Source organism: Triturus cristatus, chromosome 2_1 (assembly GCF_964204655.1).
Source record: "Triturus cristatus chromosome 2_1, aTriCri1.1, whole genome shotgun sequence".
NCBI lineage: Eukaryota > Metazoa > Chordata > Amphibia > Caudata > Salamandridae > Triturus > Triturus cristatus.
Window position 1 is genome coordinate 1,023,665,083 of NC_140581.1, and position 18,937 is coordinate 1,023,684,019.

The 18,937-nt window shown below is 44.7% G+C and overlaps 1 protein-coding gene across 2 annotated transcripts in view; it reads left to right on the forward strand.

The window, feature by feature from the left end:
* Positions 1-18,937, forward strand: part of LOC146866260 (programmed cell death 1 ligand 2-like) — a 423,355-nt gene that overhangs the window by 132,252 nt on the left and 272,166 nt on the right. For both annotated transcript variants that reach the window (XM_085635137.1, XM_085635130.1), the window contains exon 3: positions 5,508-5,870. In XM_085635137.1, the coding sequence (XP_085491263.1) occupies positions 5,508-5,870 (363 nt within the window). The remainder of the gene's footprint in view (positions 1-5,507; positions 5,871-18,937) is intronic.

Genomic DNA, 18,937 nt, shown 5'->3' on the forward strand with positions numbered 1-18,937 from the left:
TGTCTGCCACATAGTGCAGGGATATGTGCAATGTGTTTATTTTGGACTGCGGCGTGTGCCACAGCCCGCAGCACAAGCCGCAATACAAAATATACAGATTGCGACCGCCTTGAAGGCCCTAGCATCCTAATTCTGATGGTGGGACCGCCGACAGCTAGTTGGGCTGTCCCGTTCTCAACAGGATGCCGGTCGGCCGCTCGTCCGACCGCCATCATAAGCAAGTCTTCTCAACATTGTAATGAGGGCCTTAGTTTTTAATAATTAATATTTGTTTAATTGATAACTAATTATGTTAATTGTGCAATTACATCCTTTTTCATTTTAGTTGTCGGTTGTGGGTTTTGTAGTGGGATGAAGTTTGAAGTCAATCAACTTTAAGTAATTAATATTTTTTTTGATTAATAATAATTAATAATTTGACAATTAATTATGTTAATTGTGTAAATAATTTGCTGTTGAATTATATGATTGTGTTGTGTGTTTTGTGGGTGTATATTGTGGGAAGTACATTAACTATAATTCATTAATAATTAATGATAATTATTTTGTTGATACATATTTAATTAATAGTGTATATAATTGTTTTTAAAGTTAAGTTTTAGGTGCCGGTTGTGAGTTTTATGGGGTTATACGGTGGGAAGAAACTAAATAAAATGTATGTAATAAATATGTTTTTGTTAATAATTTCTAAATAAAAATGTTTATTTGTAAGTAAATTATTTTTGTATTTTATTTATAATAACATTTGTTGGTATTTGTGATATGTATTTAACATGGTAATATTTTTATTATTTTTAATATTAAATAGATCTGTATTTTTTATTCAACATATTTATATTTTTCTTTATTTACTTTTAGTTTTTTAAATAATTATATTTTCTTCAAGAAATTTTGTTTTCTTTTTAATGTTGCACTGACTGTAGTGAGAGTAGTAAATGTTACCTCTCCGCAATCCAACACTTTCCCTAATGTTGTACTGATTGTAGTGGGAATAGTACATTTTATCCCTCCGCTATCCAACACTTTCCCTGCTGTTGTACTAACAGGAGTGGGAATAGTAAATTTTACCCCTCTGCTATCCAACACTTCCCCTATTGTTATACTGACTGGAGTGGGAATAGTACATTTTACTCCTCTGCATTCCATCAGTTTCCCTACTGTTTTACTGGCTGGAATGGTTATAGTAAATATTAACTATCCTTAATCAAACACTTTCATTACTGTTGAACTTACTGGAGGGAGATTTGTACATTTTACCCAGTTTTATTATTTTTGCAATGTGTGAAGTGGCAGAAGAAAGATTTGAATATTTTTATTATAATAGTTTGCATAGTTTTGTATAAATTGTAGCGGGAATAGTATGTGTATTACATTTTATATTTTATCATTTATTTTATATTGTTATAATCTATATTATTATGTTTTTGTTTATTTAAAATGTGTTAGATTTTTAATTATGACTGTTTTAATGTGTAAAATATTTTTTCAAAATTTTAAGAATCCATCCAATACCTACATTGTTTTCAAAAATAAACACTCCAGGAAAACCAAAAATCAAGGAAAGAGTAAAAAATAACTTTGGATAAAAACATAGTTTAGAACCCATCCAGGTTAAAAATAAAGTGAAGCGTCCCAAAATAAAAACCTGCAAAAGAAAAGCAATGTAAACACACCCAAATCAAACACTTACAATGCTAGTACAAATCAAAGCACATAAAAAACAATCTCAAACACATAGAACACAGATGTAAAATACAATTACACATTACATTTCACTAAAAGGCCTTCTGCAATACTGCAAACTAATTGACATATACTACACTAAAATAAAAATACACTAACATACTTTCCAATTACAAAGAATAGTCTAACTAAGTCTAAACACCTCTCCACACCATTAAACCATTAGAAAACATTTTTTAAATAGTCTGAAAGGAACTGGAGACTAGAAACAGAAAATCATTAAAAAGGAAACTAGAAATTTATACTATACATGACACTAGCTTTTTTATTCTTAAAATTTATCGATATCACATTCATTTATTATTCCCAATTTAAAAAAATTGGGGAAAATGTTATGATTTGCTGAAAGTCAAATGTACTACTCCCACTGCAAACTTAACCACAATTAGGAATGTGTTGCACTTCAGTCTGGTCAGATATACTATTTCCACTCTGGGGAAAGTACTGGACTTTGGAGGCGGGTGGGGTAAATTTGCAATTCCCTCTACAAACTTAACTACATTGGGCTAAGTATTGGACTTTGAGAGCGTCTTATTTACTATTCCCACACCGACATTGGAGAAAGTGTTGCCCTTTGTGGGGATAAGATTTACAGTTCCCCGTCCACAGTTAACGACATTGAGGAAATGTTTACTTTTGGGGGGGTTCTTATTTACTTCTCTTACTGCCAGCTTATTACATTGGGGAAAATGTTGGTCTTTGAGTGGTTTAAATTTGCTAATCCAACTCCAAACGTAACTACATTGAAGAAAGTGTGGACTGTAAGGGGTTCAATTTTACTATTCCTACACAAAATGTAACCACGTTGAGGAAAGTATTGCACTGTGTGGGGTTTAGATTTACTGTTTCCCCTCCAAGATTAACCACAACGAGGAAAGTGATGGACTTAGAGGGTGGAGAGGTGTGTTACATAGATGGTACTATTTCCATTCCAAACTTAACCACATTGGGGAAAGTGTTGAACTCTGTGTGTTTCAGATTCACTATTCCCACTCCAAACATAACCAGACTAGGGAAAGGGTTGGAGAGGGAATGTCAAATGTTCTATTTATAATGTACGCTACACTAAAAAGAATACATTACAGAAATCACACAACTCTGTGTCGGTGGCAGTCTCACATCATCATAATCAGGCCCTAAATCTAAAAAAAAGAAGAATGAAATCAAATAAAGGATAATTAATTATAAAAATGTTGAAAAAGCAAAAAGATCTGAAACCTAACAAGCCTAAAAAAAATAACAAATTAAATTATTTTAAAAACAAATACAATATATCAAAACAAAAAATATACAAAATACACTTTGAAAAATGATGTCATATAACTTCATAGCACACAATTATATATTTAACAACATTTAAAATATTTAAAAAACTGTAAACTAAGCTGAGATATTCTGACCCATCATATTTTTGACATCACGATATTTAATATTTATTACAGGAAACAGTGGTCCCTGAAACCAAACGATAGAGCAAAAAGTGAATATAGTCAAAATTGAAACTATATTTTAGCCAGTGTCCAGCCGGGCATGGCAACTTTAATAAGTAGAAATTCTTGATAGTGAACAGGGAAATGTAAGTAGAATTCGGTGGGACACAAGCCTGTATCCTCTGACTTACATACCGAGTAAACAGAAAATGACAAAACACATTCAGGCAATTACAGTGAGGCATTCCTAATAAGGGCAATTTAACTAATTTAGTCCTGATGATGATCCTGTATCTTTCCCATAAGGATCGAAACGCCGTCGACTCTGTTGCCCACCCTACACCATAAATATTGCTGTATGTAATATAGTGTGAAGGTGGCAGTCTGAATATCAGATGTTTCGCTATTCATTATCTGTCACAGAAACATCACTGTAATTGCCTGAATGTGTTTTGTCATTTTCTGTTTACTCGGTATGTAAGTCAGAGGATACAGGCTTGTGTCCCACCGAATTCTACTTACATTTCCCTGTTCACTATCAAGAATTTCTACTTATTAAAGTTGCCATGCCCGGCTGGACACTGGCTAAAATATAGTTTCAATTTTGACTATATTCACTTTTTGCTCTATCGTTTGGTTTCAGGGACCACTGTTTCCTGTAATACGTATCTACCCAAGGTCCCTGTCTATTTCCTTTGGGTGCCCTTGTTCCTCCTTTGAGATATCACGATATTTAAGACACAATATTTGTGCCTCATAATATTTTTTCCGTAATATTTTTTGGGTACACCGTTTTCCCACATAGTATATATACATATATGTTGATAAGAAATATGCTATCATTATGAAAGACGGCTATACGTTTTACAGCCCACAGTAAAAGTGTGTGCAACATATTTTAGAAACACAGAGGGCCTCTGTACAACTATTGTTATGGGCCGAATCAGGACTACAGGATTCAAGGTAACCCTGTCTTTACAACTCCTGATATGGCCAAATCAAGATTACAGGATCTGTAGTAACTCTCCATATCAGGAGGATTTTACCTCAAGAATTCAGTTTTTGAAAGCATTCGAGATCGTTGGATCAAATATCAGGTAAAACATGTAATCAGTGTGGGAACACTGATTTACACATTAGTCCACGAAATCCAAAAAGCTGGAGTATTTCCACCCTTACCCACTGATACCGAGTCAAGTTTTGGCCACCTTAAAATGGAGCCCATGGAAGTTATCTTAGCATTTTATACGTTTAAGTGCATATCATTTGACTTCCTCTACACCTGCCAAGGCTATTCATGGTATGCTTGATTTGATCTTTGCTCTGTTTTAGTATGCAGGATGCTGTATTCCCATCCAGCGTGTTCCTAATGTGATTTAATGTAACGATTTTCTGCTCATTTGAACTACATCTATCTTCCATGACAGTGCTTCTCCAACACGAGGACCTTCTTGTAGTCTGATATATGATATACTGGAAAGCTCGGCCTTTGCTCTCTTGATGTAGACATACTCTTGTCCCACACATTCTTGAAGCTTCTAATATTTCAGAGCTAAGCCATAGTTTGTGGTTTAATTAGCAGCGTACTTGTGAAAGCTCAACCAAACTTGAACATTCTAAATACAATCAGGGCATTTTGTTAGCTGAACACCCAGGTAGAATAAATTTGAATTGGATGAGCTGGTAGTTGTTTCAGTATTTTCCAAATGAAGTACCTGATTTTCACGATCAGAACCTCCTTGTATTCAGTACCTTTGCTGCTCTAACTATCCTTGGATTTGAAAAGTAAAAAGTGAGTCGATATGTGGGAATAGAGGAACATCTCAAATACCCTTATTATGAAGGGGTTGGTGTTTACTTCACCTGGTAAGTGCCATTATCCTGGAGTGAAATATATACCAAGTGTGGTAATTAACTCTTATTATGAGTTTTCAGCTTGAAAATGAGGCATAGCATGCATTATTCTTATTTTACCATATAGAGTTCCTTGTTGTTCCATTTTTCCAAGCAGTTTGACCTGATAAATATTGTCAGGTTTTACCTGCCAAAGTTTGTCGGGGGTTATTGTGATGTTGCCATGTTTAATTATGACCCCTGAGAAAACTTTAGTTTGTACAGAGATCGAAATTCTTCTTCAAACTCAGAATCAGAGCAAAAGTGGTTGTATTTACCATCACGTCATGGTTTTGAAAGTTTTGCGTTTTTAATTGTTAACATTGTTAGATAGTAATGCCGTCATTCCATTTACTTTTTTGTGTCTTAAAATGTAGCAAAATACTTGAGTACTAAAAACCAGCTATTAGTAGAATTCAATATTTCACATCTTCTTTTCAGCATTGTTCTCTGTGGAAGTGCCCCAGTCGTCGTTCATTGTTCGAGTTGGAGGTGAGGTGGCTTTGAAATGTCACTTCCCGTTTAATGGCACTTTGAGGGTTGAAGAATTAATGATCATCTGGCTTCATAGTGCACCCTCACAGACAGACCAAAGGGAAGTGATTGCTTTTCACAGAGGGAAGATAGATCTTTCCATTCAAGATGGCCGCTACAGGGGAAGAGCTACATTGCTAAATGAGACACTGTACAAAGGTCAGGCTGTACTTCGGATCACTGATGTAAAGCTCTCTGACAGTGGCATTTACAGGTGCATCATCGGTTATGGAGGAGCTGATTACAAGCACATTCAGCTCACAGTAGGAGGTAAGTGGCATGGACAGAAAATATTAACTTATGCAATGCAGACTTTCTTAGAATGTGAACTCATTTATTTCATTCCTCAAATGATTCGACCTTTGAAACTTTTTTCCCCAACTGTTACGGCCTAACCGTGAGAAGAGAGAAGAATGCATATTGCATTAAATTTCATTTGTTTAAGGCACCAAGGAAATCTAGCCACCCTAGAGCTTGAGGACATTCAAAAATCTTGCAGGTATAACATCAAACCTGCAGCTAAGTTGATCAGTGTGATGAGAACTTGGAGACACACAAAAGATTTTTTTCCAGACAGATATACACATTTTACCATAAATCTACCAGCAGTTTTTTGCTATAGCCAAGAGCACTGCTGCACATTTAAAATACATCATAGGAAGAACTCAACAGATCAGACGGATGACCTATGATGTAAAAGTCACACAAGAACTTGTAACAAAGCAGTTGGGCAAGCAAAGAAAATAATTTACCAGGCGACTAAATCAACCTAATAAACTGTTCGAGATCTGCCACAAAGTGACCAATCGCAACATAATCAAGAATATTACAAATACCCTTAGCTGTTATCACGTTGGATGCCGCCAAGGCCTTCGACAGGGTGAATTGGACATTCCTGTCGGGGGTCTTGGCGAAGTTCAATATTGGCGAGGGTTTCCGTGGAGCGGTCGGTTTGCTGTATCGGAATCCAACAGCTTCTGTATTAGTCAATGGTGAATTGTCAGATCCCTTTAATATCACTCGGGGTACCAGGCAGGGCTGCCCACTCTCCCCTCTCCTATTTGATTTTTACATCGAGCCCTTTGCCCAACGATTGAGGGATGATGTTAATATCAAGCCCTTTATCTATGGGGGATGGGAGAGGAAGGTAGCCCTGTATGCGGATGACATTCTCATTTTTTCTTCTGACTTGAGTACAGCATTACCTGCGATCATTGCACAGGCCAATGATTATGGTGAGATGTCAGGATACCAGATTAATGCATCCAAAACAGAGATGATGATATGGAACGAGGCTGAGCCAGTGGTAGGGGTCCAGCCCAATTGTTCCATGCGGTATCTCGGACTTACCATCGTTAGAGATATAGACAAAATTGTACCGCTGAATCTAGACATAGTGACAAGAGATTGTAGAAAGCTTATGAGGTCGTGGTCTTCGCTCTCCCTTTCCATCTTGGGTAGAGCTAATTTGGTAAAGATGTTTATTTTACCTAAAATTTCTTTTCTGTTCAACAGTATTCCATTGTATTTTGAACCTTCTATTTTACAAAAACTGCAAGGTTATATTAGTTCGTTTATCTGGAACGAGCATACACCTCGGATAGCTTGGAAAAAGATTAGACGCCGCAGAGAAAAGGGGGGATTAGCAGCACCTGATTTACAGTTATATGCTTGGGCTTTCCAACTTTCCCATGCCAGGATGCTGCTTAAGATGCCAACAAATGTGGGTATAGGAAGCATGTTTGCTGCATTATTGAGAGGAGGGGGAGTAGACCAGAATGGTTTTTGTTTAAATTTGGGGATCCCAAGTTTTTTAAAAAGATTAAGTTGAAGATTTTGTTAGGTTTCATAAGAACATGGGTCAAAATAAGAGGTGCAATAAAGGTGGGTTATTTCTCAGGCAGGTCACCATTATGGAACTCTCCCGGTTCCCCGGTGTGGCTTCTTGACAGCTTGGCAGTACCTCTGAGAGAGGCGGGTCTGGAAATTTGGGGAGATCTTTTCTTTGATGGAGTTTTGCTATCTTGGGACCACATACTAGCTAGAGTGGGGTTAGGTCTCTCTAAATTTAAATATCTACAGATAGCAAGTTGGGCCCGTATGCAGAGCTCTGTCAGAGGTAGGTTCGAAATAGGTGGTGAGAGTAGTATGGTGACCTTGTTGATGGATAGACCCCCTGCACCTAAAGAGATTTCGTTTTGGTACAACTTGTTACTAGATGAAGTCGACGGGGAGTTTGCCTTACCTGAGACATTATGGAGTTCCTCTTTCCCAGGGGAAGACCTTGAGAACATCTGGTATTCCTCTTGTAAAATCTTATGGGATACGGTGAAGCCAGCATGGTTATGTAGGAACCACCTTTTTACTTTACACAGGGCTTATTATTCTCCACAGCGGCTATCTAAATTTTCTAATGAATCCACTGTGGCATGCCCTAAATGCGGATTGTTAGCAGCCTCGGATCTACATATGTTTTATGAATGCCCACTGGTGTTACCTTTTTGGGATGCTATTAGCACACTGTTGACAACATCTGTGGGACATCAAATTTCAATTAATGCACTGTTCGTAATTTTTGGAACATCACTGGAAGTTCAAGGTTCGGTTAAAAAGCTTTTGTTTTATTGTATCCTACTTGCCAGAAGAGAGATATGTAGGAAATGGAAGGATCCACTGCCCCCCACCTTGCTGGACTGGCGCTTATCAGTATTACGTACATCAAAAATAGATCTAGTAAGATCGGGTAACCCCGAAAAACGAGACTTTTGGCACCTCCTGAATTGGGCCTAAGTATGTGCTTGGGGTTTTTTTTTTTTTTTTTTTTTTTTTTTTTCCCCCCACATTGTCCGATGATTAACGCTGCTTGGTCGGCTCTCCCTCCTATACATGGATATACCCAGATATGGCTACTTAATAGCAGCAACATTGCCCCTATATGGATTAACATTTCGCGGTGTTTACTCTGGAGAGTTTATGAACAACACTGAGTGCTATCCTAGTATGTGAGAGCACTACCAGTTTATCTGTGACAGTGTATCGTATCTTTTTTTCTCTCCTAGAGTTTCTATGCGACTCTCCAAGGGCAAAATGAGGACAAAAAAAAAAAAAGAAAAAAAAAAAAAAAAAGAATATTACAAATACCAAGCCTAAATATGTAGCAACCTTCTAACTTTTTTTTTAGAGCTTGGCTGGGAAAATACAGCTGGGCCTAATCGCTGATAGGAATTATTCAATTTCATCCTGGTAACAACACCTGTAATGAAAGTGATATAACTGGTTTCCTGCCAAAACCATAATTAAAAGAAGAAGCCAAACAATTGGACATAATTCCCAAATACGGAGAGTGACATCACTGCTTTTTACAGCATATATCCTGAGCCAGGGGTGTGCAAAATTATTACACAAAATGCCTGCAAAATTACACTTGCAGGGCAAATTGTGGTTTACTATTATGTTATATGATTTTTTTAAAGCAAGCACACACCTCTCATAAAAAACGTCTTGCAAGAAACAGGCAAGAGAATGTTTGGGATGATATTTCAGCATACATGTTCTGTGCAAACAAGTTTTGTGCCATCAATGAATTACCACCAAAACAATTTTTAATGGAAGAATCCGTAAAAGTAGACCTCATTACCCAGCATTCATTTCTATAGAAAGTGACATCACTTGAGTTCCCTGCATCCATATCTACAGGAAATGAGATCTCTGGTTCCCATCTGAAAATTAGTTCCTCCTCCCCTACTCCAGTCAAATAGTCAGGGTGTACCACTTTCTAGACATCTGTATCTAAGGGCAGACACTGACCTTATCATCAATTGTTTGGGTCTGTTAGCGCAAGAAGAGCTTTGGGACAAAACCCTTCCTGCACTGCAACCTCAGGAAGCACCTATAAGGTAAGATGTGCCTAGCCCAGCACCCTTCACTGCAAATCCTCACAATCACACCCAGATCATACTGTCATTCACCATATCCTCAGAGTACATAGACCCAACTTCATACACATCCCACTAAGCACTGCCCACCCTCAAAATACCAACTCATGCTCTTAACTCACACTCTGCATTGTGCTCCACACAAAACAGACCTCATAACGTATCACAACCTTGATGCACACTTCATCAGAGAAATATGGCTCATCCTAACACCCTCTGACATCCTGGACAATCATTGCTCCCCTGAGTTTACAACATGCATCTTGAAGACCACATACATAATTAGGGCAAAACAGAGCCGTCGTCCATAAATTCTGGTCCAACACTTAAGTGTATGGAGCTCATCACATGCCACTTCCCACTCTCTGCAACTCAGTCTACCACCTTAACAGATCTCCCAAGGAGAACAATGACTTTAAATATGAATTCTCAGCCCACTTCACCACCTTATCCATCCAACAAACGCAGAGCACATTCCACTATCATTACAACCTCGAGACAGCTCATGTATGAAAAACCACTAGAGAAACCTTTACCAATCTCGTACGCATACGCAACACGGTACATCATGCCACTCATTCAGCACATTTCAAATGCCAAATTCTCAATCTTGTTTACTCAACCATTCAAGGCAAAAATCCCAAACGTCTGGGTTTGACAGATCACTGTGCCATGTCTATCACCCAACTCAGCGTCCAGTCAGCACTGTGATGTTAACCCAAAAGAGAGCAACACACCTTCAGATTCATCAAAGACTTCTCCTTTGACAACTTAAAGGTTGAACTCCTCTCGCTTCCTGAACCTCCAGGCTTCTACAACCTAATATCGCCAACAAATATATTGTAATACTAAATATTTTGTCAAAAGAATATCGGGGACACAAGTATTAACTTCACATATTTTCTATGTAGAGTACAAAAATATTGACTACAGAAATATAAAAGACCAACATATTTTCATTGAGTAGATATTGTTGGACCTGGCCATCTTCACAGGGTCACCCATAAACCTTTTTCCTTCACCCCTCCTGTTTTCTGAATGGGTTTTTGTTGTCATTAAGGCTGTGTGAACTTTACCACTTCTAACCAGTACTAAAGTGCCATGTGCTTTCTCTCTGAAACATGGTGCAATTGGTCTACACCTGATTGGCAAATTTGGGTGCCGATTCCGATCCTGGAAAAATTTTCCCCGTACGACTCGTATCCGGTCTTTTTACCGTACGAATCGTACAAGTGCCGTACAAACTGCCAAGTACGATTCGCATGGGAAAAACTCCATACGAATCACATTGGGAATAATTCCCCACACGTCCTCGGGTCGGAAAATGTGTCCGACACGTCCCCGGACGATTTACCGTACAAATGTGAAAAGTGAAGTCTGACCGCGCAAGTACGATCCATCCCGTGCGTCCGATGTTACAACTGTATGGAAAAAACACCATCCGCACCGAACTCCCATAGCAACCATGGAGACATGCGCCCACATACGTGCCGAACACCCCCCCACCCCCCGTATGTACGCGCCGAACCACCCCCCAGCCCCCGTATGTATGCGCCGAACCCCCACCCGTGCATGTACACCCCCGTACGTACGGACCGTACACCCACCCGTGTATATACACCCGTGTACATACGGCCCGTACCCCCACCCGTGTATGTATGGAGCGTACCCCCACCCCAACAGTGCATGTACGGACCGTACCCTCACCCGCGTATGTACACCAGTGTATGTACGGACCGTACCCCCACCCACGTATGTATGGAGCATACCCCCACCCCACCAGTGTATGTACGGACCGTACCCCCACCCGTGTATGTACACCAGTGTATGTACGGACCGTACCCCCACCCGCGTATGTATGGAGCGTACCCCCACCCCAACAGTGTATGTACGGACCGTACCCTCACCCGCGTATGTATGGAGCGTACCCCCACCCCACCAGTGTATGTACGGACCGTACCCCCACCCGTGTATGTACACCAGTGTATGTACGGACCGTACCCCCACCCGCGTATGTATGGAGCGTACCCCCACCCCACCAGTGTATGTACGGACCGTACCCCCACCCGTGTATGTACACCAGTGTATGTACGGACCGTACCCCCACCCGCGTATGTATGGAGCGTACCCCCACCCCAACAGTGTATGTACGGACCGTACCCTCACCCGCGTATGTATGGAGCGTACCCCCACCCCAACAGTGTATGTACGGACCGTACCCCCACCCGTGTATGTACACCAGTGTATGTACGGACCGTACCCCCACCTGCGTATGTATGGAGCGTACCCCCACCCCAACAGTGTATGTACGGACCGTACCCCCACCCGTGTATGTACACCAGTGTATGTACGGACCGTACCCCCACCCGCGTATGTATGGAGCGTACCCCCACCCCAACAGTGTATGTACGGACCGTACACCCACCCGTGTATTTACGGAGCGAACACACACCCCACCAGTCTAAGTACAGAGTGCACCCCAGGCCCCAACACCAGCACCCTCACCCAACATCGCGCATGTACAAGTCGTACCAAGCCAGAGACAAGGACAGCACTGTACAACAAAATGGCTGATGTACGCACCGTACAGACGCTAAAAACACACGTACACAACCAGGACAAAGCAAAACAACACAAGAAGACTCCATTCGAATCGCACAAAGCCACAAAACATGTCCAACAAGCACAAATACAACCTATTCACTGACCTGCAACTGCCAAACTCCCAAACAGAGGCCCAAAACACAACCACTCCTTATAACACACCCACCCAAAGTTCAAACACAGCCGCACCCACCAATGGACCAATAAAAAGGCCCAACACACACAAACCATGATCCTTTGCAACAGACCCACTGCTGCCAGACCACACAGAGAACCAACTGCACCATACTACAACCTCCACTACACCTTACACCTGCACACCTTCACACAACCACCTTCACAAACACCCCCTCATCACATTCACACACACACCTGCACAACCACACCCACACACCCACAACCATCCACACCCACAACCATCCACATCCCTCACCATGCCCACTAACAAGAATCCAAAGTTCACTAGCCGAGAGTTGGAGGTCCTTGTCGACGAAATCATCAGAGTCGAGCCACACCTCTTTGGAACATTGGTCAGACAGACCAGCATTTCCGCAAAAACAGCCATGTGGCAGACGATTGTCGGTGCTGTGAATGCTGTTGCGTCCACCAGAAGGACAAGGCATGAATGCCAAGCCAGGTGGTACGATCTGCGGAGGACGGTCCGCCGCAAAATGACTGACGACCACAACTAGGCCAACATCACTGGAGGAGGGCCGCCCCGCAGACCGGTACACTACCATCCCTGGGAGGAGAAGGTGATGGCCATGCTGCCGCTGGTGGGAGTGGAGGGAGTAGAAGGACTCCGAGAGCCTGGTGAGTACACAAACAACTCAACTCACATGGGGGGAACGTCATCCACAACCAAACTCACAATCATGCACGCAACCACCCCAAAGCTATCGCATGACTCAACCCCACTCCATAAACACGCACATGCCACTAGCGCCACCATGCCCCATGCCCCCAGCTAGACAATGCCAAGTCACAGGCCACAAAAAACACCAACACAAGACACGGTAACCCGGATGGCGGGAGTGTGGGCCTCAAAAATCACATAGTGCAACTCAGAAGCAGACAACAATGCCCTCAGCCCATATGGTCTAGGTCACAGCCAGACAAACAGTGTGTCCCCACACAAGAAAGACTTGCCTGCAAATGGCGGACGCCTTGCATGAAGACATGGGGGTGAAGGCACTTTTTGCACATGACTGCAGCTAATGAACAGCCAACACTGTGAAAGAGTGGCAGCACACACCACCACAGCAGAAGTGCAGACACAGACTCTACACCCAATGGGTGCCTGGAGATCAGAAACAAACTCACATGAACAAGCCAAGGGCCATTCAAAGATCTGCAAACAGTGTGTGCCTAGGAAGCTGGGCTGAGGTGACAGAGGGTGACACACAGAGGGAGGGAGAGGGGGAGAGAGAGGGAGGGAGACACAGGGAGACGGACAGAGGGAGGAGGCTGACACAGGGAGGGAGGGAGAGGGGGACAGAGAGGGAGTGAGAAAGGGAGACACAGGGAGATCAATTAAGCCTTGGGTGGTGTGGGAATGTCTGCTCGTCAGCAGGTGGACTGCGTGCATGTAGACAAGGGTGGCCAGTGCTTGAATCCCCCTCTCTTCTCCATGGCAAAACACTGGGCCATGTGTCAACCTGTGCACGAGCACAACGCCAGCTACCTGCATTATATAAGTGTGTGGAACAACTCCATTTGCCCACGTACAGTGCAACACGGAAGGCGCCAATGCATGGCTCGCCACACCTGCACACTCCACTGCTGACTGCAGTCACAATTGACGCAGCAAGTAAGACTGTGTCACACATAGGTAAAGTCTCAAAAGCTGTGGCCAAGGGACATACCCATGCACAAGTGAACAAAAATAACATTGTCTCTCTCACACACAGGTCAACGTCGTGGATCACCCCCCAACACTGGGGGGGAAGACTCACAGGACCTGTCTCTGCGGGATGACGATCCCACCGGCAGCGACGACTCTCACCACTCTGTGGACAACCCCGATCAACCTGGCCCCTCTGGTGTCCAACCACCTGCAGCACCTGCGTCAGGTACAACTGGGCCAACCACCACCCCCACTCCTGGTACATCCCAGGAGACACCCAGGATCCCTGCCCCACCACCACAACGCAGCCAGGCTGACCAGGAGGGACACGGTGTACCGGGCACCCAGGAGGAGGCAGGCGACAACGCAAATGCCACCCCTCAGGGGTCCCGGAGACCCGATGTGCCCACAAGGGCAGGCCAGGCGCAAGTGGGCAGGGGTGGTGGGAGTGGAGGACGGCGGAGGCGCGAGCCTGACCAGTTGGCTGCGGAACCGGTATATTCCCATGTAAGAAACATCCTGGACACATACCGGCAGGACACCACGGGCATGAGCCAGGTTGTGTCCACCCTCAACGAGATGAAGGGGACCCTCGAGGAGATCAAGACCCAGCAGGCCCAGCAATATGCGGAGCAACATGCCTGTCAACAGCGACACCAAGGGCGGATGGAGGACAGACAGGCTGAGCTCGTGACGGTGCTCACGGAAATTAACCGTTCACTCCGTCGGATAGCCGTCAACATGGGCAACCCTCCCTGTGCCACCAGGCGAAGAACATCACCACCCACAGGGAGGGATCAGGAGGAGCAGGATACATCCGACGGAGCATCCCAAGCATCGTCACGGCCTGCTTCTGAGGGTTCCCGCAGGAGGGCGGGTCGTCCACGGAAAAGACCGTGATGGTCGGCGCAACAGCACCATCTCCCAGGACACCTGGCCTGGCACCTGGCCCACTGGCCCAACAGCAGCACATCAGCAAATGACATTCTCTGCCACATGGACTTGCTGGTCACTGTCTGACCAATGTTGACAAAGACTGTGGCATGGACTCTGATGATTTCCAATGGCAAGGATACCAACTCCCCCAGTGAACTTTGGATTCCACACACCCGGAAAGCCCCTCTTGTCATCCCCCCCCAACACGTACCCCAACACAAATAAAAACTTACACAATCAAGAGATGATGCCTACATTTTGCATTATTACGTTACATGTGTCTTGTAAAGTCTAACCATGCCTGAGTTCTCATGTGACTTCAACCATCCATGCCCTGGGGCCTGAGTCTGGCACAGGACACACATGGGTCACAATGTATTAGGCAAGACAGACATGGAGCACCATACACACCCGTGATGGGCCCAACCAGCTGAGGGGGTGGCCGCACAACCGTGCCGACAGACATATTGAGTACAGCTACAGTCATGCGCAGAGGTCAGGGATCATGTGGAGTGTCCTGGGGGACACCCAGGTATGTGTAGACAGGTGGCAGAACCATGTCCTGCAAGCTTGAGTCAGGTGGATGCAGAGAATGGTGGTCTGGCCAACGTTGGATGCATGGGGATGGCACATGTCACAATACCCACACAGTCATGGACATCATGCACAATACAGAGTCTAATCCCAGACAAACAGCTTGCATCTTGCTACTCTACATATAGACACATAGCCACTATCACTGAGAACCATGCCAGACATGCCGTATGCACCGTGGCAACACACCAGCATTGACTGAGAAGAGGCACCTTGGAGGCATAGGGACACCTTTATTAGTCATGTATTCCGGAATGCAGAGGCAACTCGGAGTACACATACACAGGTCATGTGGAGTAACATGTGGGTCCAACACTGGCACCCCCCTTCTGCACCACAAATGCTTGATATCCATGGAACTGGCACACAAGTGTCGGGTAACAGCTAAACACCCCCTGCTGCTCACGGAGAGGCTGCCATACACCATTGATCCTCTGATGTGGAAGTCCCTCACCATGTCAAGCCAATGCAAACCGTATGTGTCTGAGGGCAGTGTTACGCACATTCCACTATCCCATCACAGATGACTGTCAACAAGTCTGACCATCTATTCAGGTGAATCCAGCTACATGTCATGTGTCATGGTGATGTGACATGTCTGCAGAGGACCAAACATCGACAGGGGCAGTGTGCACACATCGTAAACAACTGCCACACCCAACACACCCCTGATGCATCCCTTACCCTAAGGAGACTTCCAAACTTGTCCGTGCGTGTAACGCTGAGTCAGCACACGATGACGTGTCCTTGAGGAATAGCAGTGCCACAACAATGCAACCAGCAGACGGCATGTGCAAGTACCTGGGGATGAGAGACACACAAGAAGTCAGCCACAAAAAGCTCATCCACTTGCATGTGCATGTACTCGACACATATAAGGATGACAACATGCTAGGTCACAATTATGACTGTGGAAATACACTCATCACTGGCACCATCACTCGAGTGACACATCCACACACACCTCTGACTCACGTGGCATACATGCAGATGGACACACACATTGCAACACATGCCACACAAGGACCAATGCGTGCACACTCAGACACTGGTACTCACCACTAAGCAAAGAACTCGCGTATCAGCCGACCCGGATGTCCTCTTGCGGCTCCACATCATCCACATCACTAGCCCCATTGCCAAGCCCTTCGTCCTTCACGGGTGGATGGTCCTGATCATCTTGATCCAGGATGAGTGGCACAGCTTTCTCAACTGCCGTGTTGTGCAGCATGCAGCAGACCATGAAGATTTTGCAGACCTTCAACGGGGCATATGGGAGGGCGCCGCCGGTCTTGTGTAGGCACCTGAATCGGCTCTTCAGGAGGCCAAATGTCCTCTCTATCACTCGCCTTGTCCGGCCATGGGCGGTGTTGTAGCGGAGCTGGGCCGGCGTGCTGGGGTTGCGGAGAGGTGTGATCAGCCATGGCATGTTGGGATAGCCAGCGTCCCCTACATGGAAACCACATGGACATAAGTAGGACAGGAGAAGCAGTCCGGCAGGAAGTCTACGCAAAATACTGGACAGACAGAGTGTACCCACCAACAACACATTCTCGTTCGTTGCGCAGCTGCGTCATCATTTCAGGCACCCTGCTACGCCTCATGATGTAGGCATCGTGTGCTGATCCTGGAAAGCGAGCACAGACATGTGAAATCACCATGTTGGACAGACACACCACAAGGGCATTGATGGAGTGGTAGTGCTTGCGATTCCTGTACGCTACCTCCTGTGCCTGTGGTGGTACCAAAGCCACATGTGTCCCATCTATGGACCCAATGACATGGGGCATCCCTCCCAGGGCATAGAATCCACGCTTGACACCTGTCAACTGTTCAGGAGTTGGGAAATGGATGAACTCATCCAGGTGAAGCAACATGGCCTCTAAAAAATCATGCAGCACACGGCTGAACATGGTCTGGGACATGCCACCAGCATGAGCTATGGTATATTGAAAGGTACCCGTGGCAAAAAAATGTAGGGCTGCCATTACCTTCAGCTTGGGTGTCAGTGCCGTAGGATACCTGTGCAGCGGTTGCAGGTGTGGTGCCAGCCTTGCCGTCAACTCCTCAATCAACGGTTGGGGGAAGCGGTAGCATTCTCCTGCATGTCAGCCAAGTCCGGAATTGGTCGGGGAAGAGGCGGCGCTCTGCAGTAATTTGGAAGTGACAAGGAAGAGTGAGTGCACTACAACAACAATTCATATGTACTGAGCACATGTTAATCTGTCAATACACATATGCTACATACGGAGTCAGGTATGTGCTACATGCCCTGGACACGTATGGCTGCCAGGTGACACTCCTACCAAGACCCAGCTACACACGGGGATTGTGAACCTCCACATCCCATGGCATGGGACTAGCCGTGTCCCAGTGTAAGTGAACAGCCAGACGCAATACAGAAGTCACATACATCAACATATCAGCAGATGTAGGATGTTGATTGCAGAGACAGGTAGCGGAACACTAGAGCCACAGGTCACATGACATAACACTAGGACAGCCCACACACCTTGCCATGAAGGTGTACATGTCATGACTGATCACACATACATTGAGAGTATGCAGACAGGTCCTTGTTACACTACTCCATGTCCCATGCATACATACACACCTTACATCCGATAGCACATGTGGCCTGGTGTGCATAACAGTGTGCCATGGCCATCTACACACAGACACATGTTGGTTGCAGCAACTGCAGATGCATTTGAGGGAACACCAACATCAAGCTAATGGGAACACACCACACATACATGACATAGTCACATCGTGCAACGTGGGTAGTCACATGTCAGGTGTGGTAACCACTGTAGCGGGCATCAGGGGACACTTGCGTGTGTTGTTGACTGTGCCATGCCAGTGATGCTCATCTCAAGTGTTCTGTACGAAATGCACATATGTCAAAGGAGTGAAGGGCATGTCTGGCACATAGTGCACCATCACACATAACATCTGTACACATCTCACCATACATCTATTGCCTTCACAACTCAGGAGTAATGTGCCACATCACAGCCTTTCACACCTGTGCCCCACACATGTAGTACTGCACAGACAATGCCTTGATGTCCATACATGGACAAGTATGTCAGCTCTATTCCTTTCTGTGTGCTGCCTGTCACCACTGTTATGTGTGAAAGGCACCGTACATTCGCTCTGAGCGTACAGGCGTGTGTACGGTCCGTATCACGATGGGTACGCATACGTGAGCACACCCATAGTGATAGTGAGCGTACAGGCATGTGAACGGTCCGTATCACGATGGGTACGCATACGCGAGCACACCCATAGTGATAGTGAGCGTACAGGCGTGTGTACGGTCCGTATCACGATGGGTACGCATACGCGAGCACACCCATAGTGATAGTGAGCGTACAGGCGTGTGTACGGTCCGTATCACGATGGGTACGCATACGCGA